General features: G+C 45.7%; 1 protein-coding gene across 3 annotated transcripts in view; it reads right to left on the reverse strand.

Moving 5' to 3' along the window:
* Positions 1 to 297: 297 nt before the first annotated feature.
* map7d2b (MAP7 domain containing 2b) overlaps positions 298 to 26,911 on the reverse strand; it is a 29,455-nt gene continuing 2,841 nt past the window's right edge. Inside the window, exons 3-16 of one of the 3 annotated variants that reach the window (XM_046355580.1) lie at positions 23,371 to 23,525; positions 16,241 to 16,376; positions 13,048 to 13,137; positions 10,159 to 10,248; positions 9,947 to 10,041; positions 9,739 to 9,860; positions 9,431 to 9,627; positions 8,999 to 9,137; positions 6,278 to 6,479; positions 3,661 to 3,729; positions 3,399 to 3,456; positions 3,077 to 3,221; positions 2,702 to 2,991; positions 298 to 2,607 (exon numbers count right to left, since the gene is read on the reverse strand). In XM_046355580.1, coding sequence (XP_046211536.1) covers positions 2,709 to 2,991; positions 3,077 to 3,221; positions 3,399 to 3,456; positions 3,661 to 3,729; positions 6,278 to 6,479; positions 8,999 to 9,137; positions 9,431 to 9,627; positions 9,739 to 9,860; positions 9,947 to 10,041; positions 10,159 to 10,248; positions 13,048 to 13,137; positions 16,241 to 16,376; positions 23,371 to 23,525 — 1,781 coding nt within the window. In that variant the 3' untranslated portion in view covers positions 298 to 2,607; positions 2,702 to 2,708. Of the gene's footprint in view, positions 2,608 to 2,701; positions 2,992 to 3,076; positions 3,222 to 3,398; positions 3,457 to 3,624; positions 3,730 to 6,277; positions 6,480 to 8,998; positions 9,138 to 9,430; positions 9,628 to 9,738; positions 9,861 to 9,946; positions 10,042 to 10,158; positions 10,249 to 13,047; positions 13,138 to 16,240; positions 16,377 to 23,370; positions 23,526 to 26,911 lie in introns of all 3 variants that reach the window. The other 2 variants (XM_046355579.1, XM_046355582.1) reach the window with 2 other exon arrangements.

Here is a 26,911-nt window from a genome sequence, read left to right on the forward strand (position 1 = left end):
AGTTATCCCTAGCCACGTGCTTCTACATCTGCATTGCTTGCTGTTTGGGGTTTTAGGCTGGGTTTCTGTACAGCACTGAGTGACGCTGATGTAAAAAAAAAAGGGCTTTATAAATACATTTGATTGATTGATTGTGGGAAGCATTGGAGGCAACATAGCCAGCATCCTTGTGGAATGCCCTTCGAACACCTTGTAGAGTCCAGCCCCAACAAATTGAGGCTGCTCTGAGGGCAAGGGAGGGGGGGGGGGGGGGGTGTATGCTGTTTGTGCTAGGTGTTTAAAAAACAAAGTCACAGATATGGCTTGATGACATTTTATTGTTTTTTTCAGCAGTTAGATCCATGCACCACTTCTACAGTTATATATTCCACCAAGCTGCAGTGACAATGTTAAGTGATTTTTAGTGAATAACATTCTGACCTTAAGTCTTAAGTTTACTTAATTTACCCTTGGCATACAAAGAAAGCATTAGATTATGAACGAGCACAGAAAGAGAGAGGAAGAGAGATGAATGGACGAACAGACATGGCAACTAAATCAAGAGTCAAGCGCACTGAAGACAGCAAAGCTAAACAGACTTTCCAGGCCTTTACCTACTCCTTTACCTACTCCTTTACCTACTCCTTTACCTACTCTAGTCCAGTAATTGAGATACAGCATCCACATTAGAGCCATTATAGACACTAGTCAGTGCCCTTCACAGGGTTAGCTGGGTCGTGAGGAGTGGTTGGCACCTCACAGGGGGAACTGAAACAGAGATTGAAACCATGAGGGGAGGGAGCACACATGCTGACCTACACCCGCCCTGAGAGCAAAGCAAGGCAAGTGTTACAGTAAGATCGGTACAAGACCGTTACAGTACAGGAAGCATGTACGATTGGTCGAATTCCCCTCAGTAGTGGACAGCAGACTGTGAAGTGTCCTCTGTAGTGAGATAGATCTCCATGAGGTAAAGCCACAGTCATAGTGAATATAGCTGTTGACTGACTGAGCGATTGCACAGACTGATGAGATACTGTAGGACAGAGTTCACTGAATGTGCAGGCTTTTGTTCCTGTCCTAATCACCGTCTTCAGTCTGGACCATGATTAATGGACTCAGGTGTGTTACTGTAGGGCTGGAACGAAAGCCTGCACACCAAATAGCTCCAGGACCACCCAGTAGCTCCAAAGTTGGAGACCCCTGCTGTAGGTTGACTGCTAGTTTTTAGGACTGTGAGTTGCAGCATATACAGTCCAGTTCAGAGCAGAGGCAAGATAGAGAGTACAGTATTTCCAGAACAGAGTAGGGATGAGTGTTTTCAGAACTGTTACACAACAGTAACTAAACCACAGCTAGCGCACACACAGCAAGCCAAAAACACATGCCACATCTTTTCAATTTCCCCCAGCCCTACAAATAGCAAAAAATACAAGACTGTTCCAGTTTTCTTTTCTTTTTGCTCAGATTATAATAAGAAATGCTCCAGTGTTCCACATATTTTTTTCCGCACCACTAAAGCTAAGGCGTGCTGGTGGACAGAAGCATATCAACTGAGGCCAGACTTTTGTCTTACTATACTAAATCATCCACATCTGTAGATGAGTAGGTTTCGCCAGTTGCAGGATGCAAACATTTAGACTGGCTAGCTGAGTTCTACATAGCGATTGTAGACTCCTGGTGAACAGTAGTACAGCGTGTCAGTGGTGCTGTGATGATCATAACTGACTACCACTAGAAACACTGACAGAAAGAAACTCCTAACGTAGCCGTTACAACAAGTAGGCTGCCCCTAACCACTGATACAGGGTCAGACTAAATGTTCATCTGCCCAAATGTTAAGGTTATTGAGGGTTAGAATAATCTGATTCTAGATCTGTGGTTAGGTACAACTTCTACCTAGAGTTACAGCTGTGTAACAGTATATACAGGAGGAGGTGTTCTCCAGTGAAGGTGCTACAGGGTCAGTGTTAACCACATAATTAATGCTACAGGAGGATAACACAACCACATTACATCAGCCTCCAAACACTGACACACCTTTATACACAATATCATACAGTCAGGGCACAGAGAAAAAGCTTCACTTTACTGGGAGAGTATTAACCGTGTGTGTGTGTGTGTTGGTGTGTGTGTGTGTGTGTGTGTGTGTGTGTGTGTGTGTGTGTGTGTGTGTGTGTGTGTGTGTGTGTGTGTGTGTGTACATGTCAGTGTGTGTTTACATAGGTGAATTCAGCTGTAGATGTGTTGAGTTATAGATATAAGGGGGGAGCCAGACATTGAGCAGTTGCTCTCTGTGGAGTCCAGGGGTGCATGGGGAGGGCCTCTCCCCTGAAGAGAGGGGGGGGGGGGGTGGAGGTGCAGGGAGCTGGTCCCACTCTCTAGTTTTGATGAGGAAGGAGGGGTGGAGGTGCAGGGAGCTGGTTCCACTCTCTAGTTTTGATGAGGAAGGAGAGGTGGAGGTGCAGGGAGCTGGTCCCACTCTCTAGTTTTGATGAGGAAGGAGGGGTGGAGGTGCAGGGAGCTGGTTCCACTCTCTAGTTTTGGTGAGGAAGGAGGAGAGCAGAGACTCCCCTGCTGCTGCTAGCTTCTCTTTTCACCCAACAGCCAATAGTCCTATACAATACCCTGGCGAAAGAGGATAATGAATATTAGAGCAGAACTGCACAGTGTGTGGGATATGCAGTATGTGTGTGTGTGTGTGTGTGTGTATGTGTGTTACCTGGTTACTAGACGTCCAGTTTGCCAGGGCTGAGGCTGTGGAGAAGCTGGGCGGACCTGGGGGAGGAGCTAGTTAAGGAGGCGGGGTTATAACCCTGGATCAGCAGGTTCTTGTTGAGGTCTCCTAGGGCTGCAGCACTGCCCGGCTGCAGCCTGGGGTAGGGGGGTGTGTCTGGCAGGGTGGTGAGGTCCAGGAGGTGCTCCAGGGTTCGGGCGTTACTCATGCTATTTAAAGCCTCGCTGACGGGAGAGAAGTCCTGAACAATACCCAAGTCATCCCTGGACACAGGGCTGGGGAGACAGATACGGTATGAAATATGCCTGTTAACACATGGGATTGTGTGTGCATGTGCATCTATGTGTGTGTGCAGCTCACCTGACGTCCATAGACTGTACCCCGTCAGACAGCTCGTCCCCTCCACAGCTCTTTCTCTCCAGGGGGCCCAGAGTGATGAGAGGGGACTCATCCTGATCCAGCTCCCTGCCCTGCCCTGCCTGGCCCCTGTTCACATCACATACACCTGAGAAAGAGGGGAGTGGGTTGGACACACCTAGTAAGTAACTCAAAACCTGCATGCATTGATAGTCAAGAGTAGCACAAAGTAACAATGCAACCCTGTCCACCACACGGGGGAGCTCTAACTGCCCGCAGCTGAGTCACCCTGCAGTATTTACTGTGCGTGTGTGTTTGTTTATACCTGAGGATGCGGAGTCCGTTTCACTCTTACGCGTCCTCTTCATGATCTCCTCAATCCGCTATGGACACACGCACGCACGCGCACACACACACACACACACACACACACACACACACACACACACACACACACACACACACACACACACACACACGCGAGTTTAGGGAAACAGCTTAAAGGGCAGCATATTCGGGGGGAAGGTGTGTGTGTGTGTCTGTGTGTTAACCTTCTTCCTCTGCAGTCTCTCCTGCTCCTCCTGTACCTGCAGCAGTTCTCTCTCCTGCCTCTTCCTCTCCGCCTCCCTGTGAGCACGCAGACACGCCTCCTCTCTCTACACACACACACACACACACACACACACACACACACACACACACACACACACACACACACACACACACACACACACACACACACACACACACACACACACACACACACACACACACACACACACACACACACACACTTCATTAATTCCCTGAACTGATTAGAATTTCGGAAGCTGTGGGTCAGATATAATATGTAGGATCAGAGAGTTAAAGTAGGGAGTGAACTCACCTGGCTCCAGTTTCCTTTCCAGGGCTAAAAGCACAATGTGGCAGATAGAGCCATGTATATCAACCACATAGATCTGAAACTGCTAGAAACATGGCAACATGGCCTTGGAGAGGTCACATATTGACTATCTGTGACTAAACATCTTCGTCACATGCAGCGGTGATGCCCAATGATTGTATATATGAATGGTCAAAGCCATGGCATTATGTGACACCATTCATTTATACAGTGCCTTGCGAAAGTATTCGGCCCCCTTGAACTTTGCGACCTTTTGCCACATTTCAGGCTTCAAACATAAAGATATAAAACTTTATTTTTTGTGAAGAATCAACAACAAGTGGGACACAATCATGAAGTGGAACGACATTTATTGGATATTTCAAACTTTTTTAACAAATCAAAAACTGAAAAATTGGGCGTGCAAAATTATTCAGCCCCCTTAAGTTAATACTTTGTAGCGCCACCTTTTGCTGCGATTACAGCTGTAAGTCGCTTGGGGTATGTCTCTATCAGTTTTGCACATCGAGAGACTGAATTTTTTTTCCCATTCCTCCTTGCAAAGCAGTTCGAGCTCAGTAAGGTTGGATGGAGAGCATTTGTGAACAGCAGTTTTCAGTTCTTTCCACAGATTCTCGATTGGATTCAGGTCTGGACTTTGACTTGGCCATTCTAACACCTGGATATGTTTAGTTTTGAACCATTCCATTGTAGATTTTGCTTTATGTTTTGGATAATTGTCTTGTTGGAAGACAAATCTCCGTCCCAGTCTCAGGTCTTTTGCAGACTCCATCAGGTTTTCTTCCAGAATGGTCCTGTATTTGGCTCCATTCCATCTTCCCTTCAATTTTAACCATCTTCCCTGTCCCTGCTGAAGAAAAGCAGGCCCAAACCATGATGCTGCCACCACTATGTTTGACAGTGGGGATGGTGTGTTCAGGGTGATGAGCTGTGTTGCTTTTACGCCAAACATAACATTTTGCATTGTTGCCAAAAAGTTCAATTTTGGTTTCATCTGACCAGAGCACCTTCTTCTACATGTTTGGTGTGTCTCCCAGGTGGCTTGTGGCAAACTTTAAACGACACTTTTTATGGATATCTTTAAGAAATGGCTTTCTTCTTGCCACTCTTTCATAAAGGCCAGATTTGTGCAATATACGACTGATTGTTGTCCTATGGACAGAGTCTCCCACCTCAGCTGTAGATCTCTGCAGTTCATCCAGAGTGATCATGGGCCTCTTGGCTGCATCTCTGATCAGTCTTCTCCTTGTATGAGCTGAAAGTTTAAAGGGACGGCCAGGTCTTGGTAGAATTCCAGTGGTCTGATACTCCTTCCATTTCAATATTATCGCTTGCACAGTGCTCCTTGGGATGTTTAAAGCTTGGGAAATCTTTTTGTATCCAAATCCGGCTTTAAACTTCTTCACAACAGTATCTCGGACCTGCCTGGTGTGTTCCTTGTTCTTCATGATGCTCTGCGCTTTTAACGGACCTCTGAGACTATCACAATGCAGGTGCATTTATACAGATAATTGATTACACACAGGTGGATTGTATTTATCATCCATAGTCATTTAGGTCAACATTGGATCATTCAGAGATCCTCACTGAACTTCTGAAGAGAGTTTGCTGCACTGAAAGTAAAGGGGCTGAATAATTTTGCACGCCCAATATTTCAGTTTTTGATTTGTTAAAAAAAATTGAAATATCCAATAAATGTTGTTCCACTTCATGATTGTGTCCCACTTGTTGTTGATTCTTCACAAAAAAATACAGTTTTATATCTTTATGTTTGAAGCCTGAAATGTGGCAAAAGGTCGCAAAGTTCAAAGGGGGCCGAATACTTTCGCAAGGCACTGTATGTAAAGACTCAATAGCACATTGAAGCCAAATAGTTAAGATGGCGTCTCATGGAGACATAACACGAGCAGATTAAGCTACTCCAGGAAATGACGTTGCAGGCTAACTCAGTGCTGCCCCCTCTCATTGAATAACTCAAGTTGAAGGCCGATCGGGTTACTGCAGGCTGCCATGAGCAACAAAATTATCGTTGTAACTTCTTGTGTGTGAATTTAAAATAATCTTCTCAAGGACACACATATGGTGTATTAGAAGCAATCGTTGGTACCAAATGTAGTTTTTATTTACACAAAGATTCACCACAAGGATTGCCATTTTCCCATTCACTGGAATGGATGTTCATGTTTGCAATGCCTGCAGTACCGCAGTTGGCCTTGAACTTCCGTGGCTGCAATGAGAGGGGGCAGTCATTCTCCCCTGGTGATGCCTCATGGTGTGAAGTTTAAGCCCTGACCCCTGACCTCTCGGTCCAGCTGATCCTGCATGTCTTTCCATCGTCTCTCCTTGGTCCTTCTCTCCTCCTCTTCTCTGCTCTTTCTCTCCTCCTCCCGTCTCTCTCTCTCCCCCTCCAGTCTCTCTCTCTCCTCCTCTGCTTGTTGTGCCTCTCTCGCCTGCCGCTCCTGCGCCTCCTGCTCTCTCCTCAGCTCCTCCTCAGCTCTCAGCCTGCACACACATACACACACAAACACACACAGTAAATGCACAATACTTAGCTTGATCCCCTTGTTCAAAGACGTTTAGACCTTATTTTTTGACATTTTCAGTGGTATTGTTAACAAACACACCCCCATAAAGAAAATGAGAATTAAAAACAGGTTCAGCCCCTGGTTTGACCGTGATCTGGCAGAGTTACTCCACCTCAAGAATTCCATTTGATGAAAGGCTTGGCACACACATACTCAGGCTGACTGGCTCTCGTTCAAGCAAATGAGGAATAAGTGCACTCAGGCTATAAGGAAGGCCAAAGTTAGTTACTTTAAGCAGCAGTTCTCTCTCTGTGGGTCCAACCCCAAGAAGTTCTGGAAAACGGTTACAGACCTGGAGAATAAATCCTCCTCCTCACAGATGCCCTTGTCCCTTAATGTTTATGATGTCGTTGTTACTGACAAGAAGCACATGGCTGAGCTCTTTAATCACCACTTCATGAAATCAGGATTCCTATTTACCTCAGCCACGCCTCTGACTGGCCAACATTTCCTCATCTCCCACCCCTTCTAATGCGACTAGCCCCGATGCTCCTCCCTCTTTTTCCCCTGCCCCGCTACAGAGTTTCTCCCTGCATGCGGTCACTGAGTCCGAAGTGCTAACGGAGCTCCTTAAATCCTTTCTTCTTTAAGGTTGTTGCCCCTATCATCGTCAAGCCTATCTCTGAACTTTTTAACCTGTCTCTCCTCTCTGGGGAACTTCCCATTGCTTGGAAGGCAGCCACGGTTCGTCCTTTTTTTAAAGTGGGAGATCAAGCTGATCCTAACTGCTATAGGCACATTTTTTTAAAATTTTGCCCTGTTTATCAAAAGTGTTGGAAAAACTTTTCAATAATCAACTGACTGGCTTTGTTGATGTCTATTGTATTCTCTCTGGTATGCAATCTGGTTTCCGATGTGTCACTACAACCTTAAAGAACCTAAATTATGTCACCGTTGCCCTTGATTCTAAGCAATGTTATGCTGCTATTCTTATTGACTTGGCCAAAGCTTTTGATACGGTAGACGATTCCATTCTTGTGGACTGGCTAAGGAGTATTGGTGTCTCTGAGGGATCTTTGGCCTGGTTTGCTAACTACCTCTCTCAAAGAGTGCAGTGTATAAAGCCAGAACATCCGCTCTCAGCCACTGCCTGTCACCAAGGGAGTACCTCAAGGCTCGATCCTAGGTCCCACGCTCTTCTAAATTTACATCAGCAACATAGCTCAGGCAGTAGGAAGCTCTCTCATTCATTTATATGCAGACGATACAGTCTTATTCTCAGCTGGACCCTCCCCGGATTTTGTGTTAAACACTCTACAACAAAGCTTTCTTAGTGTCCAACAAGATTTCTCTGTCCTTAACCTTGTTTTGAACACCTCCAAAACAAAGGTAATGTGGTTTGGTAAGAAGAATGCTCCTCTCCCCACCAGTGTGATTACTACCTCTGAGGGTTTCGAGCTTGAGGTAGTCACCTCACACAACTACTTGGGAGTATGGCTAGATGGTGCACTGTCCTTCTCTCAGCACATATCAAAGCTGCAGGCTAAAGTTAAATCTAGACTTGGTTTCCTCTATCGTTAATCGCTCCTCTTTCACCCCAGCTGCCAAACTAACCCTGATTCAGATGACCATCCTACCCATGCTAAATTACGGAGACATCGTTTATAGTTCTTTACCATTCGGCCATCAGATTTGCCACCAATGCTCCTTATAGGGCACTTCACTGCACTCTATACTCCTCTGTAAACTGGTAATCTCTGTATACCTGGCACAATACCACTGGTTGATGCTTATTTATATAATCTCACTCCCCCCTATCTGAGATACCCATGGCAGCCCTCATCCTCCACGTACAACACCCGTTCTACCAGTCACATTCTGTTAAAGGTCCCCAAAGCACACACATCCCTGGGTCGCTCCTCTTGTCAGTTCGCTGCACCTAGCGACTGGAACAAGCTGCAACAAACACTCAGATTGGACAGCTTTATCTCCATCTCTTCATTCAAAGACTCAATCATGGACACTCTTACTGGCAGTTGTGGCTGCTTTGTGTGATGTATTGTTGTCTCGACTTTCCTGACATTTGTGTTGTTGTCTGTGGCCAAAAATGTATGTACTATGTTTTGTGATGCTGCCATGTTGTGCTGCTGCCATGTTGTGTTGCTACCATGTTGTTGTCCTGTTGTGTTGCTACCATGCTGGGTTGTCATGTGTTGCTGCCATGCTATGTTGTTGTCTTAGGTCTCTCTTTATGTAGTGTTGTGGTGTCTCTCTTGTCGTGATGTGTGTTTTGTCCTATATATTTAAATAAAAAAATCTCAGCCCCCTGTCCCCGCAGGAGGCGTTTTGCCTTTTGGTAGGCCGTCACTGTAAATAAGAATTTGTTCATAAATGACTTGCCTTGTACTTAAATAAAGGTTAAATAAATAAAGTATTTAAAAAATACACACAACCCTCTGCACATCCTTCTGACCCGACAAACACACACACACACACCTCTCCTCCTCCTGTCGTAGTTTGTCCTCCTGCTCTTTCTGTACTCTGGCCAGACGCCGCCTCTCAGCCAACAGTCTAGATGCCTCCTCTGCATCCGTTGTCCCGGCAACGTTCCTGCCTGTGGGTGTACCTGGAGAATCTGTGAGGAGGGAGGAAAGGGGACAAGGTGGGGAGCAGTGGAGTAGAGGGGGAGTGGGGCAGAGACATAGAGACAGAGGACTCTGGTGTACAGCAGACACCGATGAAAGCAGTTTTCTCTGAAGTGTTCTGTTGTCTTCTCTAGGGTGGCTCAGGTTGCAGACTCTCGATCTCTCTCTCTCTCTATCTGTCTATCGATATATCTCTCTTTCCCTCCACCTCTCTCTCTCCTCTCAAGGGTAAAGCATATATTAGTGGTGAGTTCTGAACACACGCGCACACACACATCCCTACCTGTCGCCAGGTCTCTGCTGCAGGACTTGGGGATCTTCTTCTCTGTTGGGTCCGGCTTGGAGGACTTCCTCTCCAGGGTTCCATGACCCCTGGCCTCATGGTTGCCCTCGGTTACTGGGGGTCGCTGGCGGAGGGGGGAGGGAGGGTACTGTCCCGGGGAGCAGGGGGATTGGGCACGACTCTTAGTCGACCTCACCCTGTAATAACAATTCACTTTACTTGTATCTTTTATACTACGTAGTAGGTAAAGCTTCTTTACAATAAGTATATATTATAATACAAAATAAAAAACAGGAAAACCAAGAAACCTTTTGGGCGTGCCCATTGCTTTGCTATGGGCTCTGGGGAAGGAACTTCGGGTGGGAGTGGTCGGAGATTCTAGGCGTCTCATTGAAGAGTCAGTCAGACAGGAGGCGGGGCCTCTCTCTGTCTAAAAACACAAAAGAAGGAGTGAACGTGTGCTCAGAATAATAATGTAGTAATATAAATGCATGTACACACATCTATGGTACTGACTGTGGGTGTTCTGGGGGTCTTGTCTTCCGGGGGTCCATTGCTTGCCTTCCTGGAGGGGGAACATTTGTAGGCCGGTCGCTGGGGGCTGGGGGATGCTAAACGAGGGGACACACCACACACAGCATTGTCATAATAGGGCAGAGAGACAGACAATGAAGAGAAACACACAAGAGAGAGTCATATTATATGCGGTTGCTTGGCAACACACACACCTCTTTCTGGTGAGTGCAGGGAGGCTGAAGAGTTGGAGAGGCGTTTAGTGATTGGCTGGTCCGGGGAGGGTGGTGTCAGGAAGTCACACACTGCAGAGAGATGCATGAGAAAGAGTCACCCCAGAGGGACAGGAAGAGGTAGGAGTCTTCTTAACCCACGAATACTAATACTACATTCATATTTTCTCTACCTTCCCTGAAGTGTACACTCGTTCACTTCCCCTAATGGGGAGGGTTTGGAATGGACTGAAATATGGTGGGAACTCATATATGCATATGCTTATAACAATCTTCACATCAATGAGAGAGAGAGGGATGAGTGCACACTTTAGTGAGGAGGGTAAAGAAAACAGGTCAGATATGTCTGTGGTTAGGGGCAACTTGTACCTGGAGCAACAGAGACACATCACATTACACACAAATGACATTATACACAAATCACAATACAAACAAATAGGAGACACATAATACACACAAATCACAATACACACAAATCACATTACAAACAAATCACATTACACACAAATAGGAGACACACAAATCAGATTACTCACTAATCACATTACAAACAAATCACATTACACACAAATAGGAGACACACAAATCAGATTACAATACACACAAATAGGAGACACACAATCCACACAAACCACATTACACACAAATCACAATACACACACAAACCACATTACACACAAATCAATATACACACAAATCACTATACACACATATAGGAGACAATACTAGAACATTACTCTGCAGTTATTATTTTTTAAATATATTTATTTATTTAACCTTTATTTAACTAGGAAAGTCAGTTATGAACACATTCTTATTTACAATGACGGCCTACCAACAATGACGTCCTACCATAGTTAGTGAACAACTATGCCACAAATTCAGCAAAACATCTGACACACTGATTGTGCTTCAGTTTGACTTCCGTGTTGTATAGTAAGAGACTAATGTATGTTCCATCTACAGTGCATTTGGAAAGTTTTCAGAGCCCTTGTCTTTTTCCACATTTTGTTACGTTACAGCCTTATTCTAAAATGGATTCAATGGTTTTTTCCCCCTCATCAATCTATACACAATAGCCCATAGTTCTCTACAGATCCTCTCATGCTGTCAGGTTGGATGGGAAGCGTCGCTGCACAGCTATTTTCAGGTCTCCAGAGATGTTCGATCGGGTTCAAGTCCGGACTCTGGCTGGTCCACTCAAGGACATTCAGAGACTTGTCCTGAAGCCACTCCTACATTGTCTTGGATGTGTGCTTAGGGTTGTTGTCCTGTTGTAAAGGTGAACCTTTGCCCCAGTCTGAGGTTCTGAGCGCTCTGGAGGAGGTTTTCATCAAGGATCTCTCTACTTTGCTCCTTTCATCTTTCCCTCGATCCTGACTAGTTTTCCAGTCGCTGCTGCTGAAAAACATCCCCACAGCATGATGCTGCCACCACCATGCTTCACCGTAGGGATGGTGCCAGGTTTCCTCCAAACATGATGCTTGGTATTCAGGCCAAAGAGTTCAATATTGGTTTCATAAGACTAGAAAATCTTGTTTCTCATGGTCTGAGAGCCTTTAGGAGCCCTTTGGCCTTTTACTGAGGAGTGGCTTCCGTCTGGCCACTCTACCATAATGGCTTGATTGGTGGAGTGCTGCAGAGATGGTTATCCTTCTGGAAGGTTCTTCTATCTCCATACAGGAACTCTGGAGCTCTGTCAGAGTGACCATCGGGTTCTTGGTCACCTCCCTGACCAAGGCCCTTCTCCCCTGATTGCTCAGTTTGGCCTGGCGGCCGGCTGTAGGAAGAGTCTTGGTGGTTCTAAATGTCTTCCATTTAAGAATGATGGAGGCCACTGTGTTCTTGGGGACCTTCAATGCTGCAGAAATATGTTGGTACCCTTCCCCAAATCTTTGCCTCGACACAATCCTGTCTCGGAGCTCTACGGACAATTCCTTCGACCTCATGGCTTGGATTCTGCTCTGACATACACTGTCACAACTGTGGGACCTTATATAGACAGGTGCCTTTCCAAATCATGTCCAATCAATTGAATTTAACACAGGTGGACTCCAATCAAGTTGTAGAAACATCTCAAGGATGATCAATGGAAACAGGATGCACCTGAGGTCAATTTTGAGTCTCATTGCAAAGGGTCTGAATACGTATGTAAATAAGGTATTTCTGTTTTTTCTTTTTAGAAATGTTCTAACATTTCTAAAAACCTATTTTCGCATTGTCATTATGGGGAAATGAGGGAGATAAAAAGTATTTAATCCATTTTAGAATAAGGCTGTAACGTAACAAAATGTGGAAAAAGTCAAGGGGTTTGAATACTTTGCTGAATACACTGTATACGTTGATACACATGAATACACACACGGATCCTCTAGCACAAAGGAGAGAGGATGGTTTTATGTTAGTGTGTGTCTGAGTACCTGTCTCGAGGGGTGGGGGTTGTTGAGACTTCTGCATATCCTATCAGCTGTGTGTATGTGTGGTTAGACTGCTGCAGGCAGACAGGAAGTATGTGAAGTCTCTGTTCTGATTGGAAGGAGCTAGTGGACCCCAAGGACCAAAGGGAGACAACATGTGTGGTGAAAACAACCATATCCATATTCATGCACAGACCCCCCCCCCCATGGGCACACAGGAAGGCAGCAGAATTCCCTGCAAAACACACAGCACACAATCTGATAGGATGAAGGATACTTGGGGCAAAATAAAACAAATGCATGAACATTATTGTGAATACAGACACAATAGAGCAGAGTATAATTATTTATTGCCGCGAAGGAAGAATAAATGTTGTGAACTAGCAATACAAAGCATAACACAAATGCAGCCAAACACAACAACGGCACACTAAGGGTATCAGGTGGTCTGTACCGTTCCTGGATTGGTTGGGACTGGCAGCAGAGGCGGGATGATGAGGCAGAGCTGAGCCAATAGCATGAGAGGGCGGGGTCTTAGGGTTACCTGTTAGCAGGTGTGGCAGAGCGGAGAAAGCAAAGCATTACACACGCACCTGGGTGTTGCAATCCTACACACACACCTGAGTATAAAATTATATGTACATATGTTCTGTGTACGCACACCTACACACACACCTATGTGGTGCAATTGTAGACAGACAGACAGACAGACAGACAGACAGACAGACAGACAGACAGACAGACAGACAGACAGACAGACAGACAGACAGACAGACAGACAGACAGACAGACAGACAGACAGACAGACAGACAGACAGACAGACAGACAGACAGACAGACAGACAGACAGACAGACAGACAGACAGACAGACAGACAGACAGACAGACAGACAGACAGACAGACAGACAGACAGACAGACAGACAGACAGACAGACCTATCTATGAGTCTCTGATGCAAACACAGACACACACATGAGACCGGAGCCTGCATGCTGCAGCATCAACTGATCTCAGTTCAGATCTACCATCCATCTGCTAGTTAGAACACCAGTGATGTAGAGTAATGGTAGAAATCAGTAATTGAAGAAGAATGGAAAAAGGTGGTGATACTCCAGACTGTACCAGGGTTAAATTCACTGTAAGTGACACTATACAGTAAGATTCTATACAGTAGATTTCTATACAGTAAGATTCTATGCTGTAAGATTCTATACTGTATGATTCTATACTGTAGGATTCTATACAGTAAGATTCTATACTGTAAGATTCTATACTGTAATATTCTGTTATGTAAGATTCCATACTGTAGGATTCCATACTGTAGGATTCTATAAGGTATTGTTGAAGAATGTGGTAAACTAGGTATTCTACAAGAGGGGCTGATCCTCTACATCTGCCTAGGCCTGATAGATGAAGTGTGTGTGAATCATTGATGGAATTATAAATGCACCAGAGTCTGGCTATTGCTTTGGTACTGCTCACTGATGGCTGTGTCATCACTGAAAACACACACACTATGCAAATATAAAATGTAATTGCAACTCCTATAATAACCTTATCCATAACATTGCCACAACAGCACGGGTAGACAGATTATGAGGGTGTGTGTGTGTGTAGAGAGACACCAACCCAACGATGGGTGTTTACATACGCAGTAAATATCCCCTGTCAATTTGTGTGTGTGTGTCAAGGTTAGATACGTATTTTAGGCCACTGCTGGGAATCAGGCCTGTTTTCCCACACACTGATGCTCACCTCAGGAATACACAACATCAAACACACACACACACACACACACACACACACACACACACACACACACACACACACACACACACACACACACACACACACACACACACACACACACACACACACACACACACACACACACACACACACACACACTGATGCTCACCTCAGGAATACACAACATCAAACACACACACACACTGATGCTCACCTCAGGAATACACAACATCAAACACACACACACACTGATGCTCACCTCAGGAATACACAACATCAAACACACACACACACTGATGCTCACCTCAGGAATACACAACATCAAACACACACACACACTGATGCTCACCTCAGGAATAAACAACATCAAACACACACACACACTGATGAGGGAGGGTTGCAGCACTTCACAGAAACAGCTGTTTCCGGAGATACCCAACACACACACACACATCAAACACACACACACACACACACACACATCAAACACACACTATTTTTTAGCTAAATACACACCTGTAACAGCATGAAAAAAAGTGGCACAGACAGCATTGTCTTATCATCAGAGTCATAATGCTTTTGGCACGCACACACACACACACACACACACACACACACACACACACACACACACACACACACACACACACACACACACACACACACACACACACACACACACACACACACACACACACACACACACACACACACACACACACAAACACACACACACACACACACACACACGCCTCTCCCAAGCTGATGCGTTTAAGTCAAAGTGTTGTCCTCCTCTGCATTGCAGCCTCCACACCCTTTCCCTCTCTCTGTCCTCCCCACGCTCTCTCTGGTATCTGGTCTCCCTCTCTCTGTCCTCCCCACTCTCTCTCTGGTATCTTGTCTCCCTCTCTCTGTCCTCCCCACTCTCTCTCTGGTATCTGGTCTCCCTCTCTCTGTCCTCCCCACTCTCTCTGGTATCTGGTCTCCCTCTCTCTGTCCTCCCCACTCTCTCTCTGGTATCTGGTCTCCCTCTCTCTGTCCTCCCCACTCTCTCTGGTATCTGGTCTTCCTCTCTCTGTCCTCCCCACTCTCTCTCTGGTATCTGGTCTCCCTCTCTCTGTCCTCCCCACTCTCTCTCTGGTATTTGGTCTCCCTCTCTCTGTCCTCCCCACTCTCTCTCTGGTATCTGGTCTCCCTCTCTCTGTCCTCCCCACTCTCTCTCTGGTATCTGGTCTCCCTCTCTCTGTCCTCCCCACTCTCTCTCTGGTATCTGGTCTTCCTCTTCCTCATTCCTTCCTCATTCCTCATGGTATCTGGTCTTCCTCATCCCTCATTTCTCTCCATATTGCCCTTTATCTCACTACTCTTTATTTCAGGTGGTCTCTCTCTCATCCTCCTGCCCCCATCATCTCTCTCTCATTCTCCTGCCCCATCATCTCTCTCTCATCCTCCTGCCCCCATCATCTCTCTCTCTCATCTCTCTCTCATCCTCTTGCCCCCATCATCTCTCTCTCATCCTCCTGCCCCCATCATCTCTCTCTCATCCTCCTGCCCCCATCATCTCTCTCTCATCCTCCTGCCCCCATCATCTCTCTCATCCTCCTGCCCCCATCATCTCTCTCATCTCTCTCATCCTCCTGCCCCCATCATCTCTCTCATCTCTCTTCTCTCGTTTCCTTTACCATTTAGCTGTCTTAAACTGTCCCCAGCCTTTCCTCCATCCTTAAAACATCCCATCACCCCTCCCCTCTTTCTCTTTCTCTGTCCCCCTCACTCACTTCATCTCACACCTCCCAAACCACCATACCCTCCTAGAAATCTCTCCCCTCCCCCTCTCCAGCCTGTCTCTTCCTTCTGTTTGACCCCCATGCTCACCCCTCCCCCCAAGTGTACTTACCCTCTTCCCCTCCGGGTGGTCCTCCCCAGGTCCAGCGTTTAGGCCTGTTCTCCATAGGGTATCTGCTGTCCTCCCCCATCTGTCTGTCCCTCTCTCCTGTTCTCTCCCTTCTTCTCACCAGGGCCTCCAGTCTCTCCTGTTCGTTGCGTTCCAAAACGGGGAAAAATAGACACTCTCTCACCGAACCGTCGCTACGACGACGAGCACCCGGTGATGCACACAGAGAAGACTGCGCCATGGTTACCAGTGCACCTCAGCAAGAGCAGCAGCCTCACCCGTCACTCTCTCCTCCAAGTGTGTCGGTTTGTTCACTCGCTCACGCTGTCTGCTGCTCACTGATAAATGAACTAGGGCCTCGGCTCTCTCTATCTATCCCCCACCTCCTCTCTCTATCCCCTCTCTCTTCATCCCTCTCTCTGTCAGTGTCTGCCGCTCCCTCTAGGCAGCTCTGTTTCTCTCTCTCTCACTTGCTCACCCCACCCTTTCTGTCTCTACTCACCTCTTTCTCCCTATATTCTTTCCTTCCTATCCCCTTTCTCTCTCTCTTTTTCTCTCCTCATCTCTCTCTCAGATGATGAGTCTATATCAGAAAGCCAGACAGAGGGACAGTAGGTAACCTCCATTCCCCTCCCCCACCCCTCTATCTATCCCCCACCCCTCTATCTATCCCCCACCCGTCTATCTATCCCTCATCTATCCCCTCTATCTATCCCCCACACATCTATCTATCCCCCACCACTCTATCTATCCCCCACCCCTCTATCTATCCCCCACCCCTCTATCTATCCCCCACCCCTCTATCTATCCCCCTATCACATCTATCTATCCCCCATCCCCCCCTCTATCTATCCCCCACCCCTCTATCTATCCCCCACCCCTCTATCTATCCCCCACACATCTATCTATCCCCCACCACTCTATCTATCCCCCACCCCTCTATCTATCCCCCACCCCTCTATCTATCCCCCATCCCCCCCCTCTATCTATCCCCCACCCCTATCTATCTATCCCCCACACATCTATCTATCCCCCCCCCATCCACCCCTCTATCTATCTATCTATCCCCCACCCTCTATCTATATCTATCCCCCACCCCTCTATCTATCCCCCACCCCTCTATATATCTATCTATCCCCCACCACATCTATCTATCCCCCCCCCTCTATCTATCCCCCACCCCTCTATCTATCCCCCACCCCTCTATCTATCCCCCACCCATCTATCTATCCCCCATCTATCTATCCCCCACCCCTCTATCTATCTATCTATCCCCCACCCTCTATCTATCCCCCACCCCTCTATCTATCCCCCACCCCTCTATCTATCCCCCACCCCCTATCTATCCCCCACCCCTCTATCTATCCCCCACCCCTCTATATCTATCCCCCACCCCTCTATCTATCCCCCACCCCTCTATCTATCCCCCACCCTCTATCTATCCCCCCTCTATCTATCCCCCACCACTCTATCTATCCCCCACCCCTCTATCTATCCCCCACCCCTCTATCTATCCCCCACCCCTCTATCTATCCCCCACCCCTCTATCTATCCCCCACCACTCTATCTATCCCCCCACTCTATCTATATCCCCCCCCCATCCCCCCCTCTATCTATCCCCCACCCCTCTATCTATCCCCTATCTATCCCCCACCCCTCTATCTCTATCCCCCACCCCTCTATCTATCCCCCACCCCTCTATCTATCCCCCACCCCTCTATCTATCCCCCACCCCTCTATCTATCCCCCCCCTCTATCTATCCCCCACACATCTATCTATCCCCCACCCCTCTATCTATATCTATCCCCCACCCTCTATCTATATCTATCCCCCACTCTATCTATCTATCCCCCACCCCTCTATCTATCCCCCACCCCTCTATCTATCCCCCATCCCCCCCTCTATCTATCCCCCACCCCTCTATCTATCCCCCACCCTCTATCTATCCCCCCCTCTATCTATCCCCCACACATCTATCTATCCCCCACCCCTCTATCTATCCCCCACCCCTCTATCTATCCCCCACCCCCCTCTATCTATCCCCCACCACATCTATCTATCCCCCACCACTCTATCTATCCCCCACCCCTCTATCTATCCCCCACCCCTCTATCTATCCCCCACCCCTCTATCTATCCCCCACCCCTCTATCTATCCCCCATCCCCCCCCATCCCCCACCCTCTATCTATCCCCCACCCCTCTATCTATCCCCCACCCCTCTATCTATCCCCCACCCCTCTATCTATCCCCCCCCACCACCTCTATCTATCTATCCCCCACCCCTCTATCTATCCCCCACCCCTCTATCTATCCCCCACCCCTCTATCTATCCCCCACCCCTCTATCTATCCCTCACCACTCTATCTATCCCCCACCCCTCTATCTATCCCCCATCCCCCCCTCTATCTATCCCCCACCCCTCTATCTATCCCCCACCCCTCTATCTATCCCCCCCCCATCCCCCCTCTGTCTATCCCCCACCCCTCTATCTATCCCCCACCCCTCTATCTATCCCCCACACATCTATCTATCCCCCACCCCTCTATCTATCCCCCACCCCTCTATCTATCCCCCATCCCCCACATCTATCTATCCCCCACCCCTCTATCTATCCCCCACCACTCTATCTATCCCCCACCCCTCTATCTATCCCCCACCCCTCTATCTATCCCCCACACATCTATCTATCCCCCACCCCTCTATCTATCCCCCCACCCTCTATCTATCCCCCACCCCTCTATCTATCCCCCACACATCTATCTATCCCCCACCCCTATCTATCTCTATCTATCCCCCACCCCCTATCTACCCCTCTATCTATCCCCCACCCCTCTATCTATCCCCCACCACTCTATCTATCCCCCATCCCCCACCCCTCTATCTATCCCCCACCCCTCTATCTATCCCCTATCCCCCACCCCTCTATCTATCCCCCACCCCCCACCCCTCTATCTATCCCCCACCCCTCTGTTAACGACACCCCACTAAGCTCTCTCACACACACACACACACACACACACACACACACACACACACACACACACACACACACACACACACACACACACACACACACACACACACACACACACACACACACACACAGCATAGCGATATATACACACAGAATATGAATAGGATAATAAAACAGGTTGCTTTTGTCACATGGCGGATGCTATTTTTTCCTTGAATTCTCCACTCTCTCCCTCCCTCCCTGTATCTCTCCCCCACTCCTTCATCTGCTCAGTGACTGTATTTCTCTGGTGGGTTAACTCCTGCCTGTCTGGACTACTGAGATCTGTAGTAGAAAGAGAGACAGAGGCTCTGATGTCATTTACCGGAGACAGACACACATCCCCCTCCCTCTCATTTCAATCCGTCTCCTATACACATTTCAATTCACACGCATAAACTGCTATAAATCTTCTTTGTATCTGTGTTGGGGAAACAGTTTGGGAGAGAAAGAGGGACTCACACGCAGGAGAGGAGGGGGTTAGGAGGGAGGTAGGGAGGAGGGGTGTGATGAAAGAGAGATCGAAAGAAAGAGAAAAAGGATAAAGAGATAAAGAGACAGAGGGAAGCCGAGGGGAGGAGAGAGAGAGAGAAAGAGAGAGAAAGAGAGAGAGAGAGGGAGAGAGAGAGAGAGGGAAGCTGAGGGGAGGAGAGAGAGAGAAGAGAGGGGAGAGAGAGAGAGATGGAGAGATGGAGAGAGAGAGGGGAGAGAGAGAGACAGAGAAAGGGGTAGAAGGGGGAGAGAAAGAGAGAGAGAGAGAAAGGGGTAGGAGGGAGAGAGAGAGAGAGAGAGAGAGAGAGAGAGAGAGAGAGAGAGAGAGAGAGAGAGAGAGAGAGAGAGAGAGAGAGAGAGAGAGAGAAAGGGGTAGGAGGGGGAGAGAAAGAGGGAGAAGCAGAGTAGGTGATAATGGATGATGTCGCTAGGGCAACCCTAGTTCTACAGAAGAACACACACACACACACACACACACACACACACACACACACACACACACACACACACACACACACACACACACACACACACACACACACACACACACACACACACACACACACACACACACACACACACACACACACACACACACACACTTCTAAATAACTAGAGACAGATGCAATCATTTGAGTGCTTTTTTATTAATAGATTAACTTGTATTGTTTACAAATCTAATCGATCAGCAATAATCAACCAACATCAATTGTATAGACGACCCCTGGCTTCATATCCATTCTATCCCATCCTATTTTATTCATCTAGCTGGTCCTACTGTTCATGTCTAGATCATCTTCTAGACCCACACTGGAAACTACACCCTGCAGATACTGTACACCCTGTGTGTGTGTATTTATGTGTGTGTGTGTATTTATGTGTGTGTGTTTGTGTATGTATTTCTGTCTGTGTGTGTCTTGAAAACCACATGAATTTCACTTGTGAAGTGTTCCAAAAACACTTTTTTAATGTAAGGGAAGTGTGTATGATGACAGATATATGCAACATGTACTGTCTAATTCCAGGAAATTACATATGATACGCTAGCGATGATGTCATGATGCAGCCCCAGAGACCGCCCAATCATTAAGTCGTTAACATAAAGGGGGGGGGGGCTGTATACCATAGACACACAATGCCCCCTCCCCCCTTCCCAACCCCCACCCTGCGGGAAGAGAATAGTTTGATCTTGGGGTTAGGACCCTGATGGGAGTTCTGAACTCTAAACGCACCAGCACAGCCCTGGCTTAGACGGAACACAAAATGTCCACCGTTGAATTTCCAATAATCAGTTGAGACAGACAGACAGACAGACAGACAGACAGACAGACAGACAGACAGACAGACAGACAGACAGACAGACAGACAGACAGACAGACAGACAGACAGACAGACAGACAGACAGACAGACAGAGGGAGAGGGAGTGAGAGAGAGAGAGAGAGAGAGAGAGAGAGAGAGAGAGAGAGAGAGAGAGAGAGAGAGAGAGAGAGAGAGAGAGAGAGAGAGAGAGAGAGAGAGGAGAGGCTAACTTTTGAAGCACATCTTAACTAACCCGACACTCAACCCAATGCACACACACACAGACACAGAGAGAGAGAGAGACAGGGAGAGAAAGAGAGAAAGAGAGAGAGAGAGAGAGAGAGAGAGAGAGAGAGAGAGAGAGAGAGAGAGAGAGAGAGAGAGAGAGAGAGAGAGAGAGAGAGAGAGAGAGAGAGAGAGAGAGAGAGAGAGAGAGAGAGAGAGAGAGAGAGAGAGAGAGAGAGAGAGAGAGAGAGAGAGAGAGAGAGAGAGAGAGAGAGAGAGAGAGAGAGAGAGAGAGAGAGAGAGAGAGAGAGAGAGAGAGAGAGAGAGAGAGAGAGAGAGAGAGAGAGAGAGAGAGAGAGAGAGAGAGAGAGAGAGAGAGAGAGAGAGAGAAAGAGAGATGAGTAGATGAACGTAAACAGAGTAGATGAAGGTAAACAGGGTGGGGGTAAAATAGTGATGGAGGTGGAAGGAATGGGGGTAAAATAGTGATGGAGGTGGAAGGAATGGGGGTAAAATAGTGATGGAGGTGGAAGGAATGGGGGTAAAATAGTGATGGAGGTGGAAGGAATGGGGGTAAAATAGTGATGGAGGTGGAAGGAATGGGGGTAAAATAGTGATGGAGGTGGAAGGAATGGGGGTAAAATAGTGATGGAGGTGGAAGGAATGGGGGTAAAATAGTGATGGAGGTGGAAGGAATGGGGGTAAAATAGTGATGGAGGTGGAAGGAATGGGGTAAAATAGTGATGGAGGTGGAAGGAATGGGGGTAAAATAGTGATGGAGGTGGAAGGAATGGGGGTAAAATAGTGATGGAGGTGGAAGGAATGGGGGTAAAATAGTGATGGAGGTGGAAGGAATGGGGGTAAAATAGTGATGGAGGTGGAAGGAATGGGGGTAAAATAGTGATGGAGGTGGAAGGAATGGGGGTAAAATAGTGATGGAGGTGGATGACTTAAATGTAAATGTAATGAATGGGGGTAAAATAGTGATGGAGGTGGAAGGAATGGGGGTAAAATAGTGATGGAGGTGGAAGGAGTGGTGGTAAAATAGTGATGGAGGTGGAAGGAGTGGGGGTTAAAATAGTGATGGAGGTGGAAGGAATGGGGGTAAAATAGTGATGGAGGTGGAAGGAGTGGTGGTAAAATAGTGATGGAGGTGGAAGGAGTGGGGGTTAAAATAGTGATGGAGGTGGAAGGAATGGGGGTAAAATAGTGATGGAGGTGGAAGGAGTGGTGGTAAAATAGTGATGGAGGTGGAAGGAGTGGGGGTTAAAATAGTGATGGAGGTGGAAGGAGTGGTGGTAAAATAGTGATGAGGTGGAAGGAGTGGGGGTTAAAATAGTGATGGAGGTGGAAGGAGTGTTTGAGGAAAGGACAAGAAGAGAGACAGAGGGAGCAGAAGAGATCCATAGAGATCCTGTTAAATTACTAGAGGGGCTTTGACACAAACCCTGAAAGTTCCAGAATGTTATGATGGTTGCAGCTATTTTGGTCAGGGAGAGATCCAAACCAGACTAATTGGAATGAATGGCAGTAGAGGCATAAGTGATTCATTTCCTGATTTTACTTATGGAGAAAAATGTAAGTGTGTGATATCAGTGATTGTGTAATATAATTATTGTCAACCTAAAATATTCTCATATAATAAAAAATAGTGTTCATACAAATGTTCTGTATAAATAGCCTCTAAAATATATGTAAACAGACCATAAATGTCTCTGACATTTTTCTTGGAAAGCTGTGAGTTATATTATGATACAGTATCAGTTGCATTGACAACTTGTCTGATTCCTATCATCAGCTGGTTTCAGCCAGAGTACGGCTGTGACTGCATTGTTTGAATGGGATGTTGGCATATTGGCAGTTCATTTGACACATTTATGGAATCATTCCTCTAAAACTGTCTGGTTAGCAATAATAGTGCAGATAAATTCTTCAAATTCATTGTTTTACACAATATCTTATCACAGTACAGGGTGACCATGGTTGACCAACTCCCTGACCAAAATCGCTGACCTTTTATAATGTCAAAAGAATGTTCCTGTCCATTGTAGTATTCAAATTCCTAATTCTATGGAGGGAGCATAGTAGTTTGACCTCTGACCTTTTCCTCCTCGTCCTGCTGTTGTCTCCTCTCCTCCACTGATGCCCTCCTCCCCTCCTCCCTTCTTTTCTGCTCTTCCATCTTCCTCCCTCGTTCATCGGCACAACGCTCCAGCTGCTGCCGTACACGTTGCTCTTTATCACGCAAAAACTCCTCTAGGTACACACACACACACTTAGGGGTTAGGTTTAGACTTAGGGGTTAGGTTTAGGGTTAGACTTAGGGGTTAGGTTTACAATTAGATTTAGGGATTAGGTTTAGAAATAGATTTAGGGGTTAGGTTTAGACTCAGGGGTTAGGTTTAGAATTAGACTTAGGGGTTAGGTTTAGACTCAGGGGTTAGGTTTAGGGTTAGAATTAGACTGAGGGGTTAGGTTTAGAATTAGACTTAGGGGTTAGGTTTACAATTAGACTTAGGGGTTAGGTTTACAATTAGACTTAGGGATTAGGTTTAGAAATAGATTTAGGGGTTAAGTTTAGGGTTAGAATTATACTTAGGGGTTAGGTTTAGAATTAGAATTAGATTTAGGGGTTAGGTTTAGAATTAGACTTAGGGGTTAGGTTTACAATTAGACTTAGGGATTAGGTTTAGAAATAGATTTAGGGGTTAGGTTTAGGGTTAGAATTAGATTTAGGGGTTAGGTTTAGGATTAGAATTAGATTTAGGGGTTAGGTTTAGAATTAGACTTAGGGGTTAGGTTTAGACTTAGGGGTTAGGTTTAGGGTTAGAATTAGACTGAGGGGTTAGGTTTAGAATTAGACTTAGGGGTTAGGTTTAGGATTAGAATTAGATTTAGGGGTTAGGTTTAGGATTAGAATTAGATTTAGGGGTTAGGTTTAGAATTAGACTTAGGGGTTAGGTTTAGAATTAGACTTAGGGGTTAGGTTTACACTTAGGGGTTAGGTTTAGGGTTAGAATTAGACTGAGAGGTTAGGTTTAGAATTAGACTTAGGGGTTAGGTTTAGGGTTAGAATTAGATTTAGGGGTTAGGATTAGAATTAGATTTAGGGGTTAGTTTTAGGGTTAGAATTAGATTTAGGGGTTAGGTTTAGAATTGGACTTAGGGGTTAGGTTTAGACTTGGGAGTTAGGTTTAGACTTGGGGGTTAGGTTTAGAATTAGACTTAGGGGTTAGGTTTACAATTAGACTTAGGGGTTAGGTTTAGAATTAGACTTAGGGGTTAGGTTTAGGTTTAGAATTAGATTTAGGGGTTAGGTTTAGAATTAGACTTAGGGGTAGGTTTAGGGTTAGAATTAGACTTAGGGGTTAGGTTTAGAATTAGACTTAGGGGTTAGCTTTAGGGTTAGAATTAGACTTAGGGGTTAGGTTTAGACTTTGGGGTTAGGTTTAGACTTAGGGGTTAGGTTTAGGGTTAGACTTAGGGGTTAGGTTTACAATTAGATTTAGGGATTAGGTTTAGAATTAGACTTAGGGGTTAGGTTTAGGGTTAGAATTAGACTTAGGGGTTAGGTTTAGAATTGGAATTAGATTTAGGGGTTAGGTTTAGAATTAGACTTAGGGATTAGGTTTAGAATTCGACTTGGCGGTAAGGTGTAGACTTAAGGGTTAGGTTTAGGGTTATAATTAGACTTAGGGGTTAGGTTTAGAATTCGACTTAGACTTAAGGGTTAGGTTCAGACTTAGGGGTTAGGATTAGGGTTAGAATTAGACTTAGGGGTTAGGTTTAGAATTAGACTTAGGGGTTTGGCTTAGGGTTAGAATTAGACTTAGGGGTTAGGTTTAGAATTAGACTTAGGGGTTAGGTTTAGAATTAGACTTAGGGGTTAGGTTTAGGGTTAGGATTAGACTTAGGGGTTAGGTTTACAATTAGACTTAGGGGTTAGGTTTAGAATTAGACTTAGGGGTTAGGTTTAGAATTAGACTTAGGGGTTAGGTTTAGAATTACACTTAGGGGTTAGGTTTAGAATTAGACTTAGGGGTTAGGTTTACAATTAGACTTAGGGGTTAGGTTTAGAATTAGATTTAGGTGTTAGGTTTAGAATTAGACTTATGGGTTAGGTTTAGAATTATACTTATGGGTTAGGTTTACAATTAGACTTAGGGGTTCGGTTTAGAATTAGATGTAGGGGTTAGGTTTAGGGTTAGAATAAGACTTAGGGGTTAGGTTTAGAATTAGACTTAGGGGTTAGGTTTACAATTAGACTCATTGTTTAGGTTTAGAATTAGACTTAGGGGTTAGGTTTAGAATTAGACTTAGGGGTTAGGTTTAGAATTAGACTTAGGGGTTAGGTTTAGGGTTAGAATTAGACTTAGGGGTTAGGTTTACAATTAGACTTAGGGGTTAGGTTTACAATTAGACTTAGGGGTTAGGTTTAGAATTAGACTTAGGGGTTAGGTTTAGAATTACACTTAGGGGTTAGGTTTACAATTAGACTTAGGGGTTAGGTTTACAATTAGACTTGGGGGTTAGGTTTAGAATTAGACTTAGGGGTTAGGTTTAGAATTAGACTTAGGGGTTAGGTTTAGGTTTAGAATTAGACTTATGGGTTAGGTTTACAATTAGACTTAGGGGTTCGGTTTAGAATTAGACTTAGGGGTTAGGTTTAGAATTAGACTTAGGGGTTAGGTTTAGGGTTAGAATAAGACTTAGGGGTTAGGTTTAGAATTAGACTTAGGGGTTAGGTTTACAATTACACTCAATGTTTAGGTTTACAATTAGACTTAGGGGTTAGGTTTAGAATTAGACTTAGGGGTTAGGTTTAGAATTAGACTTAGGGGTTAGGTTTAGAATTAGATTTAGGGGTTAGGTTTAGAATTAGACTTAGAGGTTAGGTTTAGAATTAGAATTAGACTTAAGTTAGGTTTAGGGCAGTGGCATGTATTCATGGTTGCCAAGGGAAGCCATGCTTCCTCAAAATATTTACCAGGAAAAAACAAAAATTCTTTATTGCCTCTATGTTTCAGAAAGAGGCTGAATCTCACAGGAGAAAGCATCCAAGCGAGCGAAACAGTGTAGGCCATTTATCTGATGCTATCTGGTCCAAACAAGTATGACATTGTTAAAGAAAAAAATATATACAAAAAATTACAAAAAAATAAAAGTATGACATTGTTAAAGAAAAAAATATATACAAAAAATTACAAAAAAATAAAAGTATGACATTGTTGCCGCCGGTAGCATTGAATGCAAGGGAAGCGAGCAAGCATTTAAGCCTCAACAAAAAATTTATAAAATAATAGCCAATCAGCTTTGAGCTAAACTCAGCGAGCTCAACTGTGAATGGTCCTGGCGCACCAAAACAAAAGTGTCAAGGGAAGCCAGCTTGGATTCTGGCATCACACATATCAAATCGTATTGAGAGCATAGGTTATTGACAGAAACAACTTGAATTGTTGCATCTCCTTGTGTTGTTGTTCCCCGGGGGCTCGCTAGTTGTTTTTGGTATATTTGAGTTGTCACTGTATTAGACTAAGCAGAGGTGATTTGACGATGTTGAAATGATGCTGGAATAGTGGAGGCAGCTCCTGTAACTCTCTGTGGTTCTAAATCAATAGTTGTTTAGTGGTCCGAAAATGTCT

The sequence above is a fragment of the Oncorhynchus gorbuscha genome, linkage group LG07, assembly GCF_021184085.1.
Source record: "Oncorhynchus gorbuscha isolate QuinsamMale2020 ecotype Even-year linkage group LG07, OgorEven_v1.0, whole genome shotgun sequence".
NCBI classification, from domain to species: Eukaryota; Metazoa; Chordata; class Actinopteri; order Salmoniformes; family Salmonidae; genus Oncorhynchus; species Oncorhynchus gorbuscha.